This window comes from Nicotiana tabacum, chromosome 11 (assembly GCF_000715075.1).
Source record: "Nicotiana tabacum cultivar K326 chromosome 11, ASM71507v2, whole genome shotgun sequence".
Taxonomy (NCBI): Eukaryota; Viridiplantae; Streptophyta; class Magnoliopsida; order Solanales; family Solanaceae; genus Nicotiana; species Nicotiana tabacum.
This window is the reverse complement of record NC_134090.1, coordinates 106,835,059-106,853,790: the sequence shown is the minus strand read 5'-3', so window position 1 is coordinate 106,853,790 and position 18,732 is coordinate 106,835,059. Positions and strand designations below refer to the sequence as shown.

Sequence of the window (18,732 nt, the reverse complement as noted above, 5' to 3'; positions counted from 1 at the left end):
TATCTTGGTTAAGAGGAGGCCCCTCATCCGCCTTCTTTTTTCCTTTCTTGGTGATTGAGCATGGGTCTTTCTTCTTACGGATACCAGCACTGGTTTGCGCTAAGGCCTCATAAATAGAACAAAAAAGTGCATTGAAGGCACCTATTGGTTATATATGGTCAACATCACCTATGTCATCATCCGTCCCATCATCAAAAGTTTGATGGGTGATCATCTATGCGTATGGGCATTCATTGTGGCCCGTCGCAATGACGGCATCCTGAAAGGGGCTTCGCTCCTCGATCATTGTTGTGAGACACAGCACTATTGCTGCCTGAGGAAGGCGTCTTAGATTTGGCTGCAACCCGATCTCCTCCACTTCTACCAGGGCCACCATTACTAGGATGCCCCTCTTAGTATCCTCCACAGACATGCGGTTGAGGCTTATCCTTCCGAGCTTCCACCGATAGTCCTCAAGGCATTCCGCTGCTTTGATCGCCTTGGGTAAAGTGTCTAACCTTTGTCTTTGCAGCTCCATACAGGCATAAGGTTTCAATCCTTCTAGGAACGTGAAGAGTTTTTATTTGTCCCCTATATCTCGTATGTTCAGCATGAGCGAGGAGAATTCTCGCACGTAATCCCACACTTACTTGGTCTAGCTGAGCTCTTGTAGCTTTCTCCGTGCGTTGTACTCAACCTTTTTGGGGAAAAACTATAGACATATGGCTGCCTTCATTTTTTCCATGTTTCGAGAGTATTTTCACCAACCCTGATGGCTTCGTATTTCACTCGCCACCACAGTTTAGCATCACCCTGAAGATATATGGCAGCAGTTGCTACCTTTTTCTTCTTCTTACTCCCCTACGACATCGAAGTATTGTTCGATGTCGAAGATGGAGTTCTTCACTTCCTTGGCATTCTGAGCTCCATTGTATGGTTCTGGCTCAGGAATCTTCAGCTTTTGTGGCACAGGGGTGAGGTCCACAGCACCCCCGATCTGCTTTCCGCTTCCTCGAAGTAAGCCTTGTAGTGTAGAATTGACAACCTTGAGCTGGCTTGTCAATTTGTTTATGGTTTGCTGCATGGCAGTTACCGTATCTGCCTCTTGTGCCCTATAGGCTAAATCCTCAGTCTGCTCCTATTGGAAGCCCTCGAACTTACCAAAAATTTCAGCTGCCTCTCTGGCTATCGTTTGGTGGTCTCCTTCAAAGTCGTGACTAATGTTCGCAATGTCACGTTCGGCCTGTCGCATCTTGCGGTCCAAGTCGTCCCAACCTTTTCACTAGGATGGTTCTTAGATCAGGCACCGTATTCATGATAGGTCGTAATATGTTAGCCATAGCTTCAAGGACCACAATGTGATCCCCATGATTTACCATGGTCAGAAATAGTGATAATGGCAATGTGTTCCCTCGTTCGGTGTCGAGCCTAGGCTTTGATACCAATTGTTACGCGGCGCCTTCCTCAGATTCCTTGGAAGAGTGACGACGTAAGGCTAAGCAACCGATGTCCGTGCAGTTACTATCCGCCAACTAGGGTCCCTTCTGTACGCTAGATGAGATTGTCAGTGCCGCACGAAAAAATCAATGTCAAAAGCAATTGAGAGAACAGAAAAGAAAATTGAGAATGAAAGAAAGTTTGATTATATTAATGAAAGTTATTACAGAAAAGCAACACAGTGTCGAAGGGGAGAGACACCAGTACAGAGAATTGTTTGCTTGCTTGATCCCCCTAATAATACTTAAAAAAAATTAAACTAAAGTTATATGACTTGATCTAACTAAGCTAGAGAGACATAATGGAAATACAGGAAATAAAACTACTCTTTATTTACAATGAAAAGGACTTAGATTCCTACAAGGCAAAAGCATGCCCGTTGGCAGCAACCTTGTCTTTAGCATCAGAATCTGTGCGCGCTACACTGTCTGCGTGCGGGGTGCTCACGAGGGCTATTGGTGAGGCAACATAGGCACAGGCGCGCTTGTTACTTTGTGCGGCCAAGACCATGGAGCCGTCCATGGCGCTAGGCGTTGGGAGGTTTGACAGGACGCCATGCTATATATATATATATATATATATATATATATATATATATATATATATATATATATATATATATATATATATATATATATATATATATATATATATATATACACACACACACACACTTATCTTATCTCGATTAGACTTTCTGATACAAGGAAACTCATAGCAACTTCAACAACGAGCATTCAATACAAAAAGAAAAGAGAATCTTCTTCAAAATGAAATGAGAATATTCACTACAAGAAATCACCCTTACTGTGGCGACTAAAGTCGCCACCAAAGCCCTAGTAGTCGCTGATAAAAGGTATTAGCGGCGAATTTTGTATTGCCACAAGGAAAATCATAACTGAAGGTTATATGTGGCGACATTTTATAATCTCCACTAAAAGAACATATTTTGTGGCGACAAAGTTGCCACAAAAGGTTGGAAAAAATGCTACAAAAAATTGTTCCATAAGAACAAATGTTAGATGGGTCGCTACTATATATTCACCTTTAGCAGCGACTACTGTCGCCACAAAATATATTTATGTTCAGTGGCAAGATTATGTCGTCACTATAAATATTCTTTAGTAGCGACTAAAATTGCCAGAAAAAATATTTATGTTCAGTGGCAAGATTATGTCGCCACTATAAATATCATTTAGTAGCGCCTAAAGTGGCCACAAAAGGTTTAACCATGAAAGACACAATGTTTTCTCTAGCGACTACAGTCGCTGCAAAAGAAATTGACCTTCTGTGGCAACTTATCTATCGCAACAATTACTAATTTTTTGACAAAACTATGTCACCACTAAAAGTTATTTTCTCAGCAATTATAACGACCAAAATTATATACATTTCCATACCAGTAGGAACCTAATTCTCTCAAATTTCATATAGAGATATTCATATCAATTGACTATCAATATTAAAGAAACCAATAATGCTTGACAAACACCAAAAGAATTTCTCAAACCGAATATTACAAATATTATCATTACTAAAAAGTCAATTACATATATACTACCCGACACTTCATTGTGCATTGTAATTGTACGCATATACATATCCCAAAAAAGACAAAATATTAAGTGCCTTGTAATTGCTCCTTGCTCGACACCATGCTTGAACCACTGTTTAAGTGTCTTGTCCCTGCTATACAAAAGGAATATATATAAGGAACATAATGAGATTTGTTATATCCAATTCATTCTTTCCCTGCTATACTTTATATTCATTTTACGCTAAATCATTCCAATATCAATTGAATAAGTCTCTAATTGTGTGAAAAATGTAATACTATGGATACATTGAAGCATCAAAGAAGCTCTATTGCAAATAAGTAGAATTAGACCGGCTAGAAAATAAACCAATTACAACTACTTAAACAATCAACAAAAAATCGGCTTTAAAAAAATCATCCAAACTCTTGCGAAGACAGAGAAAAGGCTCTATTGCATAAGCAACTCAAATACTAGTCCCATTACTCAAAATCAACAAAAAGGCAGAAAACATAAATCTTCCAAAATCTACCACAAAACCTAACAAAATTCAAAATTTTATAGTATCTTTCTGATCATTATCATCTTCACATCCATCAACCAAACTCACTCATCTTAAACTTCTTCATACCCTCCACAACAGCTGTTCTAAACTACTATAGATGAGTATTTGTATTTTGTAAGGAACTGCTAAAGAAGCAAATTTTCATACCAAGACTCATTGTCATACCCAAAAGAAATAGAATTAGAGCCGTTAGCAGCTAAAACAATTACAAGCACTAAAATAATCAATGAAAAATCAGCTAAATAGAGGGGGGGACAATTAACCAAAAGTCTTCTCAGCCAGAGAAAAGCCTCTATTGCATAAGAGGCTCGAATTCTAAAATTGAGTTGGTCCCATTACTCAAAATCAAGAAAAAAGCATAACATAAAATCATCCAAAATCTACCACGAAAACTAACAAAGTTAAAATTTCTGTAACGAACGCTAAAGAAAAACATTCAAAAAAAGACTGATAGCCACACCCACAAGAGTTAAATTATAACAGCTAGCAGCTGAATTATAAGTCGTAAAAGAATAAACCAAAAATCAACTAAAAAGAAAGAAAAAATAAACCAAAATCTAAAATTGAACTAGTCCCATTACTCAAAATCAAGTAAACAAATAGAACATAAAATCTTCCAAAATCTAAAGTACTATAGATGAGTACTCCTATTTCATAAGGAACTGTTAAAAAAGAAGCAAACTTTCATGCCAAGACAAATTGTCACACCCAAAATTCCCCAACAAAGTAGAATTATACCAGCTAGCAACTAAACCAATTTCAACTACTAGAATAATCAACGAAAAATCAACTTAGAAGAAGAAAAAACAAAACAAACAACAAACTTTTGATTAGATAGAGAAAAAGCTCTATTGCATAAGTAGCTCAAATTCGAAACTTAAAGTGTCCCATTACACAACATCAAGTAAAAAAGTACTTCTCTTCACCATTGATTTTTGTAAAGAACTTTTAGAAAGAAGCAAAACTTCCATAGCCAAGACTAATTGCCATATAACCAAAACTCCTCAACAAAGAAATAGAATTAAAACAGCTATCAACTAAACCAATTAAAACTACTTAAACAATCAACAAAAAATCAGCTGAGTAGAAGTAAAACAATTAACCAAAAGTCTTGCTCAGCCAAAGGAAAGCTCTAGAGCATAAGAGGCCAAGTCCCATTACCCAAAATCAAGAAGAAAAAATGCATAACATAAATTCTTCCAAAATCTACCACAAACCTAACAAAGTTCAAACTTTTATTCACTCCAGTAACTTTTTAAACTTTTATTCACTCCAGTAACTTTTTTATGACCGAGCTATCTGTTAGGGACCCAACACAGCTGGCAACTAAGTACTTAAACAATTAACCAAAAATCAGCTAAAAGACAAATCAACTAACCAAGTATTGCTCTATTGCATAAGTATAGCAAATTCTAAACTTGAGCTGGTCCCATTACTTCGGAAAAAAAAGCGTAACATAAGTTCAGGGCCAACATAAGCATAGCAGGAACATAGGTGAGAAGGAACAATTCCTCCACTGATGTTACTCATTGCAGAAAGTCACAAGTTCAGGGCCAACATAAGCATAGCAGATTAACCACCAGGCAAACCAACCTTACATACTAAAATCAGTGATACTAACACATTACGTACTAAAACCAACCTTTCTGTTGAAATAGAACCAACACATTACTAAAACCAGAGATACCAACACATTTCTAAACCCCTAAATATGAAGTCACTACAGAAGGAAGGAAGAAGAAATGTCGAGAAGGAAGAAGAATTGTTAAGAAGGAGCGGAGCAAGTACCTGTTGTTGTTGCATTCTGGTCAAGAAACTAGCAAATTATTCGTGCATCTTATTCTCCACTTCTAGAGAGATCCTCTTGTCTATTTCTGCATTTGCGTGTTGACGCTCCTCTGTCAACTTCCTTTCCAACTCAATTTCCTTATTTCTTTGCAACTCAGTAGCCATTTGTTCATGTTCTTCTTGCAACTTCCTATCCATCTTGGCTTGCATCTCCTGACGCACAATATCAATAGCAGAAGACATGCTGGCCTCTATGTTTTCCTGCTGAATGTTACTCTTTTACGAGGTTTCTTTCCGTATCCTTTTCCATGAACATAGCCTGTTCTCTCACTAACAACGGAGGATAAAATTTCATCTCTAGTCATGGGATGCTCTATCTCCTCAGATTGTTGCTGAACGACAACTTCCTGGAGTTGACCCTGCATTTATGCATAATCATTTAAATCAAAACATAATAAAACATATTAAATAAAACTTACAGAAACAGAGAACTTTATAAGTGTTTTTAGATAATTACATGAATTTGTTGGGATTGTGAATCCAACCACGCCAGTTTGCCTCTATCATCCTTGCGTGTATGTTGGATCTCCCAAACTTTATCTGGTGTGTCCAATTCTCCAGTAATAGGATTTCTCTACAATATAGTTACGGAGAAAAAATATATAAGCGAATATATAAATATGTAAATAACAAAGAAGCATATGTGATAGTAGGGGACTAAATATATTTTTACCGTATATTCCTCTACTTCTGCAAAAGACTTTGTACCACAAGCATGCTTAGTTATTTGCTTTTCTCTATTTCTTTTGTTCCTCTCACTTACAAGCTGTAAGTAAACAGATTAATAAATCATCATTCAAAGAGACAATCTTCAGGTATTAAGTTAATACCTTAAATTCCGGACTTCCAAAATATTGTATTAGGTATTTCCAGTCCTCAAGCTCAACATCTTCAGGTTGATGAGACAATCTTTCTTTATTAGTACTGTACTTCGAGTATAGAATGCTGAGTCGAGCTTTCCATGCTCTAAAAAGCCTTTGCATAATGCTAATTACAAAGGCCTGAAACCTATGCTCTCGCAACCTGCTGCAAACTTCAAACTTATCCTGACAATAAATGTAACATTATATTCAATATCCTAACCACATAAATAAACCTTGCAACTTAAAGTCACTACAATATTAAAAGTAGTTTATTACCTTGACCTTTAACCACATTACTTCTCCGTGTTTCAGAACTGTTTTCTGCCAAGGACACCGAATCACAATGTTCACCGTTGGTTGACTAAATGCCTAATTAAGAAAGTTGTCTACTCCATCTCTGTATCTTTGGTCGAATCTATTCCTAATATTCAACCAACTTTTATCCATCATATCTATATTAAAAAAAAAATTACTAATTAAAGGGGAAAGGATTATAATAATCAAAATATATATAATAACTAACATATACCAGGGGTATTCAGACAAGCAGTCACAAAAATACATTATTCAACAAGAAGGAAGCAGTCTATTCCAGAATTACTTATACGAATTGTGTGCAATGAAGAACAAGTTCAAACCATGGTATGTACCACTCTATGAAACTACAAAAATACATGACCTTAGTAATATGTTGATTAAGTTTCTGTCAGGTAATATGCAAGATTGACAACTTCAGCAAACAATATTCAGAAATCATATAACAAAATTTCTTTCGCTGGACGAGATTAGAAGATAGTTAAACGGGCAGAGAAATTACGAGGAAGAAGCATTTCTGGTGATCTTCTGCTTCTTTTTACTGCAAAGAGGAATACTGCAGAGGAAATGTTCTTGAATGAAACTATGAAGACAAACTATTCGAAGATTTTAAAACAGGCAAAAGCTATTCGAAGATCAAACTACGAAGACAAGAAAACTCCTGGGATTCTTTAACCGAGTGAATCAGTCAATCTAATTTCTAAGAGTGAAACTAATCCCATACCAAGAAGAGACCTGCCATAACCAAAATTGTGTTTTCAATGATAATAATCTTGTGCGGCTTAGGAGAACAGCAAATAAACAAAGACCGATCCATTTCATAGAAAACTTGAACCCAACTCTAACACGACAAGGAAGAACCAAGCTTCGCTATGGGGTACAGGAAAGTTACTTAATAAAAGGGAAGAAAACAAGAAAACAGCAACAACAGGTTGGTGAGATCTCCTTCAACGAAATTCTTTGGGGTTTATATCTGTGATAATTTATTGGTGGACAGATATGCACTACAGTTAGTATACCTAATTTTTCATGAAGAGGGTCAGACACAATGAGCAAGTTTCTGATGGGAAATTTTGAATTATATATTTCACATTTTCTATGAGAAAATGTAGACATAAAACTGCTCTGGTTGGAACTGCATAACACACAAGTTTTCAGTCACACAGGGCAAAGGATTTATATCATTATCACCTTTCAATAGTCACTTTTGAGAATTATCGAAAATATGTCCAACAATATACTAATGAGATAACTTGATCAAAACCTACTGGCATGTATAGAGGTGAAATTAATTTTAATTTTAAAAAATTAAAATACTTGATTGAAGCAAAGCAACTTCTTTCCCCAGAGAAAAACAAAAAGATTAGGGATTTTAACATACCTGAGTTTTTAATATTTCACTTCTATATTATCTTGTCCTTTGCCAACTTCCGCAGCTGTGTACATGTTCTTGAATACTTGAAGTTGAAGAAGCTTTGAATCGAAAGTCCCTAGTGGTCTTCTTCTTCGCACAACTCGATTTACAAATTCAAACCCGGCAGAAACTTCTTCGCACAACTCGATTCACAAATCCAGCTTCTAATCTTAAGATTTAGCTTCAAAATGAAGTTTCTGGCAAGTATCATAAACACCCAATCGAATTCACATTCTGATTTGAGGGATTTCGATTTGGATGAGATTTTTGAGGGATTTCGATTTGGGATTTCTATTATCTGGACAGATTTCTAGCTAGAGAGGACCGACTTAGGGTTTCGATTTGCGATTTCTAGCTATAAAGGACCGATTTTGGGCGCTTCTCTATTCTTCACATCGACTCGATGTGTTCGAGATAAGAGTTTCGCTGCTTCGGTCTCTGGACCGATTTTAGTGTTTCATTTACTAATTATTTTCTTTTGTTATTTTAAAAGGGAATAGGAGCAACCCGGTTGCTGCAATACATATTTAGCGGCGAAGTCGCCACAAAAATATGGAGCCAAAATTTTAATTTTAGCGGGAGTGAAAATTTCAGCCACTTTAGAGGCGACCTACGAATAGTCGCTGCTAAATATAAACAAACAGTGGCGACTTTTTAAAGTCGCTGCTGATAATATACATTTTGTAGCAACTTATGAGGTTGCTGCTAAATGTCGCCACTAATTATTCAACTTCTTGTAGCGGTTGGAGCTTATCCTATCTCTTTCTAATTTCCCTTCCTGCGCTTGTCCCAGCGACCCCTTTCTGTGGTCTTGGATCATACCCCTTACGAACTGAAAGGATTCAAAGCATATAAAAATATAGTACAAAATAAATTGTTCCTTTCAAGCAGTGGTGTGGCCGGCAAAACAATACTTGAAGTGTTGTCAAATTAATAATAAATACTATGCATAGCACTTTTCTGATATGTTTACGACACTACTGAAAAAATAATGTAAACATCAGTCAAGAACAAAAGTATAGCGTTAGTAAAACCTCACAACTGTAAAAACCCAAACCCGTGTACTTGCTCAACTCGAACTGGATTAACACTAATTTCAAGTTCTTTTCAACGGGAGTAATAAATTACCTGTTACTAACAGCTGCCTCAAATCTAGTTCCTTGTAGTTTGTTACACGATGTGTTATTATTACCTATAGTTTTCGCACTTTTCTCATTGCTTTGTATTCCTAGATCTTTATTATTACACAATATACCATTTGCTTTCGTTGTGATCTTATTTCCTTGTCATTGTTATTGTTTGTTTATTATGTTCTTTTCACGGGTTCAAGCCGTGGAAACAGCTTCTTGCAGAAATGCAGGGCAAGGCTGCGTACAATAGACCTTTGTGGTCCAACCCTTTTCCGGACCCCGCACATAGCGAAAATTTGCTGCAACCGGATACCTTTTTTTAGAAACTAGAATCTATCAAAAACAACCTCTCTTCCTTCGTTAGGTTTGCGTACATATCACCTCGAAAGAGGCTGGTACAGCTGCCTCAAAAAGTGCTGGTTTGGTTTCTTATAGGCTTTCCTTTTGACTATTCTGAGAAGATAGATAATCAATAAGAAGAAGAGGGCATAAATAAATATAAATATACATCAAGATTTAAGAGCAAGAACATGGGGTGGTCCCCACGTTTGTGCCGGCCTTAATAATTGCGAAAAGTTGGTTGTTGGATTTCCTGTAAATAAATAAATATAAGACGACAAAAAAAGCTTTTTTGCTGAGCATATTAATAACTGTGGTTTCATCCCCAAGTCTGAACACATATCCGATGACAGATCCACCTTGCTTCTTTTTCTGTGTTGGTCCTTCGTCTGTTTGGGGTTTTGGCCCAAACCAATTGGTATCTATATTTCTTCATGTGATCATGTCCCCTAAAATTTAAATTTGCTTATTTTTGTCTGTAGTACTGTATATTTAATTTGATACATAGTACTAAATGATAATTTGATTTATATATTATATTAAAAATAGTGAAATAAATGCTGATTAGATTAATGTTTGAGAGACTAATTTTAAGAAGAATATATCATAACAAAGTTCAGAATTTTAAAATGTAAAACTTTGTAACCAGTAACAATTAATATATTTTATTATATATATAAACTTGAGTGGTATAACGATTTCAATTAACTTATGATGTTTCCCCAGAACTGAATGTGATGATCCTAGACAAGGAAATAAATGTTTTTCTCTCTAAGGTATCGCGTTATCTATCTATATTATATTAAATGGAAGATAGTGAAACATTAGGTTAAACCAACTAGCATATTGAGCAAATGTTACTTGGCACTTTTAAGATATAATCAAAATAGATTTAGACAAATCTAATAAAACTTAAGATAAATTAGATTTGATCAAATTTAATTTATGGTGAAAATCAATTAAGATTGAATATGATCCTTTCTTCCAATTCATAATTTTTATATTTTTGAAAACATTAGGAAGAGAAATAAAATGATAGCAGAAATATTATTACATCAATTAGATATAATGTGTTCAAATAAATAAGAAAAAGTTTTTTTCCGATTAATATTTGAAGCAGTTAGTAAGTTTATATCTGAAGCATAAGATGATTTGTTGAAAATGTTGTCCAATTCAGAATAGAGTAGAATAAGACTTATTTGAATTTGAGATGAGATTTTTTTTTTAATATGAAAAGAAAAATCATATTTTAGAATATCTATTTGTCTATATCTATATTATATTAAAAGGATAGTAGTGAAGCATGAGGTTAAGCTAAGTGGCATATTCAAATAAAATACCAATAGGTACTTTTAAGACATACTCTAAATATATTTAGAGAAATCTAATAAGGATTAAGACAAATTAGATTTGATCAAATATAATTTATGGTGAAAATAAATTAAGATTGAACATGCTCTGTTTTTTTTTTCATTTCATAATTTTTATATTCTTGACAATATTATGTAGAGAAATAAAATGATAGCGGAAATTTTATTAATATAATGTAATCAAACAAATAAGAAAATAACATTTTAATTCATATCTGAATACAGTGCGACTAATTTATGTTTGAAAGTATAAGATGATTTTTTGAAAATAGTGTTCAATTTAGAAAAGAGAAGGATATGACTTTTAAATTTGAGATGAAATTTTTCTTTTACTAATATGATAAGAAACATAATATTTTAGAATATGAGCAATAGAGTCAAAGTTATTGTTGACATAATTTTTTTATTTTTATTTGTATTATATTAAATGCGTGAGGTAGAAATAGATATTAAATCCAAACAAGATAATGAAATCCAAGTGACAATATAATAGTATTAAGTATTAAATAATATAATAAAAAATAAGAAAAACAAATAGAATTTTTTTTAATATTTTATCATAAAGAAAAAAAAAAGATAAAACTTATTTAAATTTGAAATGAGAATTTTTTTATCTATTATGCTAAAAAAAATCTTATTGTGAATAAGGACGCATAACTCAACTCTAACATATAAAAAATTAAAAATAAAAAAAAATTATTTAGTGACAATGTGAGAATATTTATACAAGAAATTAGTTTAGAAAATAAAATAAAATAAAACATTAAATATTTAAAAAACTTGTTGAAAAATTTAAATAACTTTAAGAATTCCAACATATCTATCCATATTACATTAAAGAATAATAATAGATAACGATATTAAATAAAGTGGCAACTTAATAAAAATTTATATGGAAACATGATAATACTATATATTAGATATTGTAACAGTAAAATTAAAGAAAATAATTAAAAAAATTAATATTAGAAATGGAAGGGAAATACTACTTAAACTTGAGATTGAAAATTTCTTAAAATTATGATGAGAACGCTCAAGCTATGGTTAGGACTACGAAATTGAAGTCTTACTAGATAAAAAAAAATTGACAACAAATTAAAATTTTAAAAAATACAATATAAATAATTTATGTAGGTAATTTTACTAATAAAAATTAAATCAAAATTGTTATCTTGAAACTAAAGAGAAAGAAAATTTAATTGTATGTAATAAAAAAATTACTATAAGAAAACTCAATAGATTTGGAACATAATAATCAAAGAACTTATGTATTAATATTTTAGACTAATTGAAGGTTAGAATTTAAAATAAAATGTGATATTATTTTTATTATAGATAAAATATTAATGTAAAAATTAATTAAAATTTCATAGTAGGTTAAAAAATATATATAAAGAAAACAAATAGAGATAGTGTGATCATAAACTTTGAATTAATTTAAAACGTATGACGATCCAAATTATTTAATTCTAAAAGGCTATCCAAGCATTTAACAAACACTTAAAAGCAACCTTTTCTATATTAACAAACAGATTTGTATTGATACCTGACAATCAGGCTGGGCTGCTAACTAGATCAATATGACACCAAACAGAATTTTCTGATTTAGCTTGTAATAATGGAACAAATGTTTGTTAAATGGAATTTGTAATTACAGGGACTCAAGATATGACAGTCGTTGTTGAGGATAGATATATACATAGAGGTTATAGATATTTTTGTCAATTCTCTTCCTTAGCTTTAATGGAACTTCTTAAAACAGTAATATTGCAAGTAATTGCTAGTTTAAGAGACTTATGATAGTTCTCCAAAGCGGAAGCGAACCGAGTGCAACAATCTTGTTCGAATCACTGATTGTTCAGGAATCCTCACGTGGCAAGATGCAGAGAATTACTAACTCTATAGCCATCCTTTTATTATATAAACTAGTGAATTTACCGCGCTTTGCGCGGTCTTAAAAATTAAAATAAAATTAAATAATTGAAGTCGTAATTTTTATTTTTTTAAAAATCACTCTTTAATAATCAATTGAACATGCTATTATATAAAAGAATACCTTATTTATCCATCGACATAACTTGATCACTAATTAAAATAAGCAGGTTAAAGAGGGTAAAATTATTTGCCATAATCCTCACAGAGCTCGAGCTACAAAATTTCAATGAGATATCCTCGTGATTACAATAAACACAAAATTCACGCTTCATCATTTGCACACAAAGCACAAAGCTGAGGATGAAGTAACTGCAACATGAACCTTCACACCAATAAACATGGAAAAGCAAACAATTACAATGATAAGGAAAAAAAAGGATATAAAAGCAAATAAGAAATGTCTCTAGCATGTAAGGATCGATTTTGGTGGAGGAGTAGTCTATGAAACCATTACTACATCAACTCTTTTTTCCCTTGCCTCCTCCAATAATGTTTGTTTCGCAGCCATCTCTCCATAACATGATAGTAATAGCAATTCTACAAAATCATATTAGAAAATAGCAAATGAAGAGGTGAACGGTTCTCAAATTGTTCATATACAATACAATAATCTGTTCAAAAGTCCTTTGAACACCTCAATTCGTTCTTCTTTTAGAAAGAAGTGTCAAAGAATTTATGGGAGAATAAGACCGTATGAAGTAACACGAATTTGCATTTGAATTGCACTAATTCAATATGTTTTATACTAATTTTTTCTATTTATCTTCTTCTTAGTTTTTTTAAGTTCGCCAACATAACATTAGTAGATTGGCTTAAAACTGAGAAGAAACATTGCTGAAAAGTCTTCTAGTATCCAATTTCTGGAAATTTTTTGAAAAATATACAGAAATAAGTAAAAATTAAAATATAGCACCTTTGATAGGACAAAATCTTGAGAAGCATTTCAGTCAATTTATATTACATATATATGTCAGCAAAATTAATGACAATAATACCTTGATAGGAGAAGTCTTAATCAATTTTCTCGTAACTAATGCTGCCACCAACAGCTAAAACATGGGACTGCATTATGTAACACTCTCATTCATTATTTTGAAATCTTTTAGTTGCTAGTCTTCTTCCGGTAAAACTGAGACAACAGACGGAAAATCTTTGAAGTTCAAGATAACGCCAGGGAATTAGATAAGGAATATCAAAGCCTAATGCATAATTTATATAGGCACATGTAATTTATTATACATTGATTTCAATCAATTGAATATACATTCATCCACAATGGAGAAAGAAACCGTTACACTTCTCTATTAAGTAAAATGAAGGAAGAAACCGTTAGCTTCCTCAGTCCGTGGGGTGGTGCCTTTGGAAACGAAAACGTTTGGTTTTTGGGATGTGATTTTTGGGTTTGTAAAAATAGGACGTAATAAATGGAATATATAAGTAGAAAAGGGAGGGAAAACCCAAAAATCTGAGAAAATAGATAAATATCATTCTTGGCTTTATAGAAGTGTCAAGTCATCTTTTCCAAGCCCTCCTTTATATATATATATATATAGATTATACTTATGGTTAGGGTTAAATTACCTTAATGGGACACCCCCATAAGTGTATTATGCCCAAAGGCTATTTTTTCCCAACAAAAACAGAAGCAGCTAAGAGCCAAAAATGGAAGAATGAAATGAAATTAGTTAAAAGGATTTTACAATTATGACAGCAATTAATGTTTGGTGATTCATACGGACAACCATTTTTCTCCATTCTCCTAACTGCAAATGGCACTTTGATTTCAAACCAAAAGGCTGCTGATGACCTTTTATTATCTGACCAGCTATCCTCCTTAGACATTCATTTCATTAAGTCTTTGAAAATATAATTCTCAATCACAAGTTTTTTTTCTTTTTTTGGGTAGTTGCCACCTTCTTTATTTCTCAAATTATACTGAAATATATTGCCACTATTATTTGTGGTGTGGGTAAGCCATTAGTTACCCACAAAAATATAAATATTTTCTTCTTCTTTTCTGTACTTAAAAATAAAAAATAAAAATCTAAAGAAATAGGAAAAATGAAGAGGAGAGACACATTTTTCTCACGTATATATTGAGGCTGTGGCAGCCTACAAAATTTATTGGTCCAGCAAATTTTCAACAGAAACTAAAAGATCAATAAATGATCTCAACAGCCTCATAAATTAAAATCTCATCTTCCATTCTTACATCTTCTAGTAGTAGTCATGTCAATGCTTACTTTTTCTTCCATTTCTGACCTAAAAAAAAAAAAATAGAACCTCTCTTCTATTTAATTCCAATTCCAAGCCCTAGCTAGAGCTTGAATGGTGGCCGGCGAGATTGACAACTCCTTGCCCTCTCCTCTCCTCGCCTCTACTAATCCAATGCATGCTGAGCTCATCGCTTTCATCACCCTAACCTTTTATCTACTGTAAAGCTCTCAATATTTAATTTTTGTAATATTAAGCTTGACTCGGTATTAAATTTAACTAAGAAAGAAGGATTTTGAAACTGACCACCTCTTAATGTTTTTTTACTATAAAAGCATGTCATTTAGAGTAAAATAAAAAGTTTAAACTTAAAAATATTTTTAAAAATAAAAATATCATTCTTTTTTAAAATATATTAATAAAAATAATGTCGCATAAAACGGAATAGGGGGAGTACTACAAGAGTATCACTACTTTATTGTTTTATGTGCTCATATTTGACTAAAGAGTGATTTAATGAAGAAACAAAGTTTGTTTACACAAAAGCTAAATATGTATGCAAATATTAAAAAAACATGTTAACTACGTATCTTTTCATATTCTCTCTTCTAATAAAAATATGAACCGGGAATCACAACAATTATATCAGTGAGAGTCAAATTTCTCACTTTTGCGACTCAAATTTCTCAATGTTGATCGCAAATGCAGACATAAAATTTTTAAATTTTTCTGAAATAAAATTTATATATCTAAATACTACATAAAAATACTATAAAGAGCCCGTTTGGATGAACTTATTTTAAGTGACTTTTCAGCACAAGTCTTAAGTTAGGAATTCTAGTTTTTGACTTTTGGTTTGTTTTAGTCATTTTAGCTTAAAAACTATAAGGCCCCGTAAAAATTTCACCTAGAACCTGAGGTCTCGCGGTGACGAGGTAGGTTATTGTGTTAAGGATTGTAGAATATGGTATTTGTGCGGTCTGCTATGCGACCACAGAATCACTCTGCGGGTCGCAGATCGGCCGCAGAGTGAAGCAGAAATTTTAGCTAAATTTTAGGACCATTATGTGGTCCATTGTGCGGTCGCAGAACCGTTATGCGGGTCGCAGAACCATTATGCGGGCCGCAGAACCCATCGCAGACCCAGCATGAGGACTTTTGGAGGGGAGTTCTGCGGCGCATTATATGATCGCAGAACTGGTTTGCAGACCGCAGACCCAACCCGAATAGCCCGATTTTTGGGACCCTTTTTTGCGGTCCTTTTTGCGGGCTCGCATACCCGTTTTGCGGTTCGATCTGCGACCGCAGACCTTGTATTGGCAAGATTAAGTTTTGTAAATTTTACCCGATCCCATTTTCATGAAAAGTCTTTGGGAGTCATTTTCGAGGGTTCATCTGATAATTTTTAGAGAGAGGTGAGAGCTATTCTAGAGAGAGAAAGGGGAGGATTCAACGATTTCACTACTCAACATGAGTCAAGCCTTGGAATTTCATCAAGAGGAACTTGTTAGGGCTTCTAAAAGGTAAGAATTTTTTTCACCAATTCTTCAATTTCGGATTTTGGGTAATAGGGAGTGTGATTCTTGTATGGGAGAGTATCATTATACATGTATGTACCAACGAGGTGTATGAGAAGGTTGTTGACCTCAAATTGGTAAAGATTGGGTTGTGAGATGAAGGAATCCACCATAGAAGAACCTTGAGATCATGATGTACACTTAGTGTTTGATAAAATTCTTAAATGAGGTGAACCCACGAATATCTTTCTAATTATGTTTAAATTTTGTTATGTTTCTAAATAGATTAAGGTTGCTAGAGTTTTCGGAACATTGTAGTAATTTAAGAAAGCTCAAAGCAAAGTATATTGGCTAAACTCTTCTCTTAGAATTGAATCCCACAGTACCCTTGTAAGTCCCATGTGACAAAAGATATATGTTCAATACGTATTCCAAATATTCTTGTTATGTTGTGTTACTATTTGAGAATGTGTTCTAAGTTTGGATTGCATATCTAAATGTTATAACTTCAAATCCTGTTTCAAATGAAGGCTATTATGCCAAATTATGTAGATTGTGATTGGGAGTACACCTCCACTCGCATACATTGGCGTGAGGCGGCATGTGTAGAGTGGTGGTATTGTGGTTACATCTCCACTCACATACATTGGGATGAGGCGACAGGGCCGCTTGAGTAGAGTTTGTGGTATTATGATTGCACCTCCACCCGCCTACATTGGACTGAGGCGGCGGTAATGCTTTGTGTGAAGGTGGTTACAGAGGATCTCGACTTAAAATTTATAAATGTTATTAAAAGCTCTTGAAAAAATTGCTTTAGCTTTAAGAGCTATCTATGCAATTCTATTGTTACCATGATTCATCATAATCATTTTGTATTTCCAAGTCCTTGATCAGGTGTTTGGTTTTCATACTAGTACTATTCGACATGTACTAACGTCCATTTTTTTGGGGGCGCTGCATCTTTAATGGATGTCGGTGATTCCACAGCGGAAGACAATGATCAGTGATAGCGGTCTCATTCTTCCCAGCTGACTTGGTGAGCCCCACTTCATTCCGGGGGCGTGCATCTTTTGTTCTGTGTGTAATATTATGTTTTGAGGAATAGTCAGAGCCTTGTTGCCTGCACTATTATTGTACTCTTTTGTATCTATTAGAGGCTTCGTAGACATAGTGTAAGTTGTGTATTGGTGTGGGAAAATTAAACTAAAGATGTTGTAATTGTATTACCTGCTTCCACTGTTAAACTATGATTGTGAAATATATTGTTTTGGAGATTTATAAATGATGCAACTAATGGTACTGAACTGGGGTGGCTCACATGACTATCTCATTGTCTAATTAATAAAATGTATTCATTCTTTATTTACGGGTAAGTTGGGTAGAAGGAAATCTAGTAAGCTTGCTCGGCCGGATTATCTCGATTGAGCACCGGTCGAGCTCCCTGAGGTCGGGGCGTGACAAAAATAAGTGTTTAAAAGTATTTTTTTTTACTTTATCCAAATGCTATAAAACGGGTTAAAAGCTATTTTGGTTTAAAAACTCTTAAAATAAGCCAATTCAAACGGGTTCTAAGTTACAATAATTAATAATTTAAAATATTTATAAGGCAAATGAAAAAAATCATGGTACAAGAAACACTTATTTGACTCACAAAAACTCAAAATGCATCAAACAAATATGGAGAGAGTAGTACTCTATATAACTCTGTTTTGATTGGCTAGAATTTAGTACTATCATTTTTTCTCTTCTTTGGTAACAAGATACCCAAAACATGCTGATTAACCTTGCCACCATTCATCTTAATTAATTCAGCCATTTTTTCTCCCCTTATTTTAGATTTTTAAAAAGATTATATGATATTCTTTGTCCACCAAAGGCCAAAAAGCTGATGTGGTAATTAACTAAACAAATCAGTTCAGACCAAGGTCGCACTTGCCACTTGCGTATATATATATATATATTTCCACGTAATAAACATTCAGCCTATATGTTTCTTTTTAACCTACCATTATATACAGAATGTCCTTTTGTACATCATAATTTACAACTAATCGCTTATAATCGTATCGTTGTCCATATCAAAAAGCCGGCAAAAGATAACTCTATATTAAATATAAAGATGGTTTTCTCTTGATATTGACATTAACAGTTAAAATAATATCGTCTTTTTGGCCAATAAACCTCCTTCATTTTTCCTATATAACTGTAGCC

The 18,732-nt window shown here is 33.6% G+C and overlaps 1 protein-coding gene across 4 annotated transcripts; it reads right to left on the bottom strand.

Annotated features, from left to right (window-relative positions):
- Positions 1 to 2,976: 2,976 nt before the first annotated feature.
- LOC107802233 (uncharacterized) lies at positions 2,977 to 8,998 on the bottom strand. Of its 4 annotated transcripts, none has more exons than XM_016625690.2 (7): positions 7,984 to 8,998; positions 6,564 to 6,739; positions 6,255 to 6,470; positions 6,098 to 6,190; positions 5,882 to 5,998; positions 5,365 to 5,783; positions 2,977 to 3,165 (listed from the first exon to the last, which is right to left on the bottom strand). In XM_016625690.2, exons 2-6 carry the CDS (start codon positions 6,579 to 6,581, stop codon positions 5,616 to 5,618), a joined length of 612 nt encoding a protein of 203 aa, XP_016481176.1. In that variant the 5' UTR covers positions 6,582 to 6,739; positions 7,984 to 8,998; the 3' UTR covers positions 2,977 to 3,165; positions 5,365 to 5,615. The 4 variants fall into 4 exon arrangements, with proteins under 4 accessions (XP_016481176.1, XP_016481175.1, XP_075081453.1 ...); XM_016625689.2 differs by having other exon boundaries at positions 2,977 to 3,162; XM_075225352.1 differs by lacking the exon at positions 6,098 to 6,190.
- Positions 8,999 to 18,732: the final 9,734 nt, after the last annotated feature.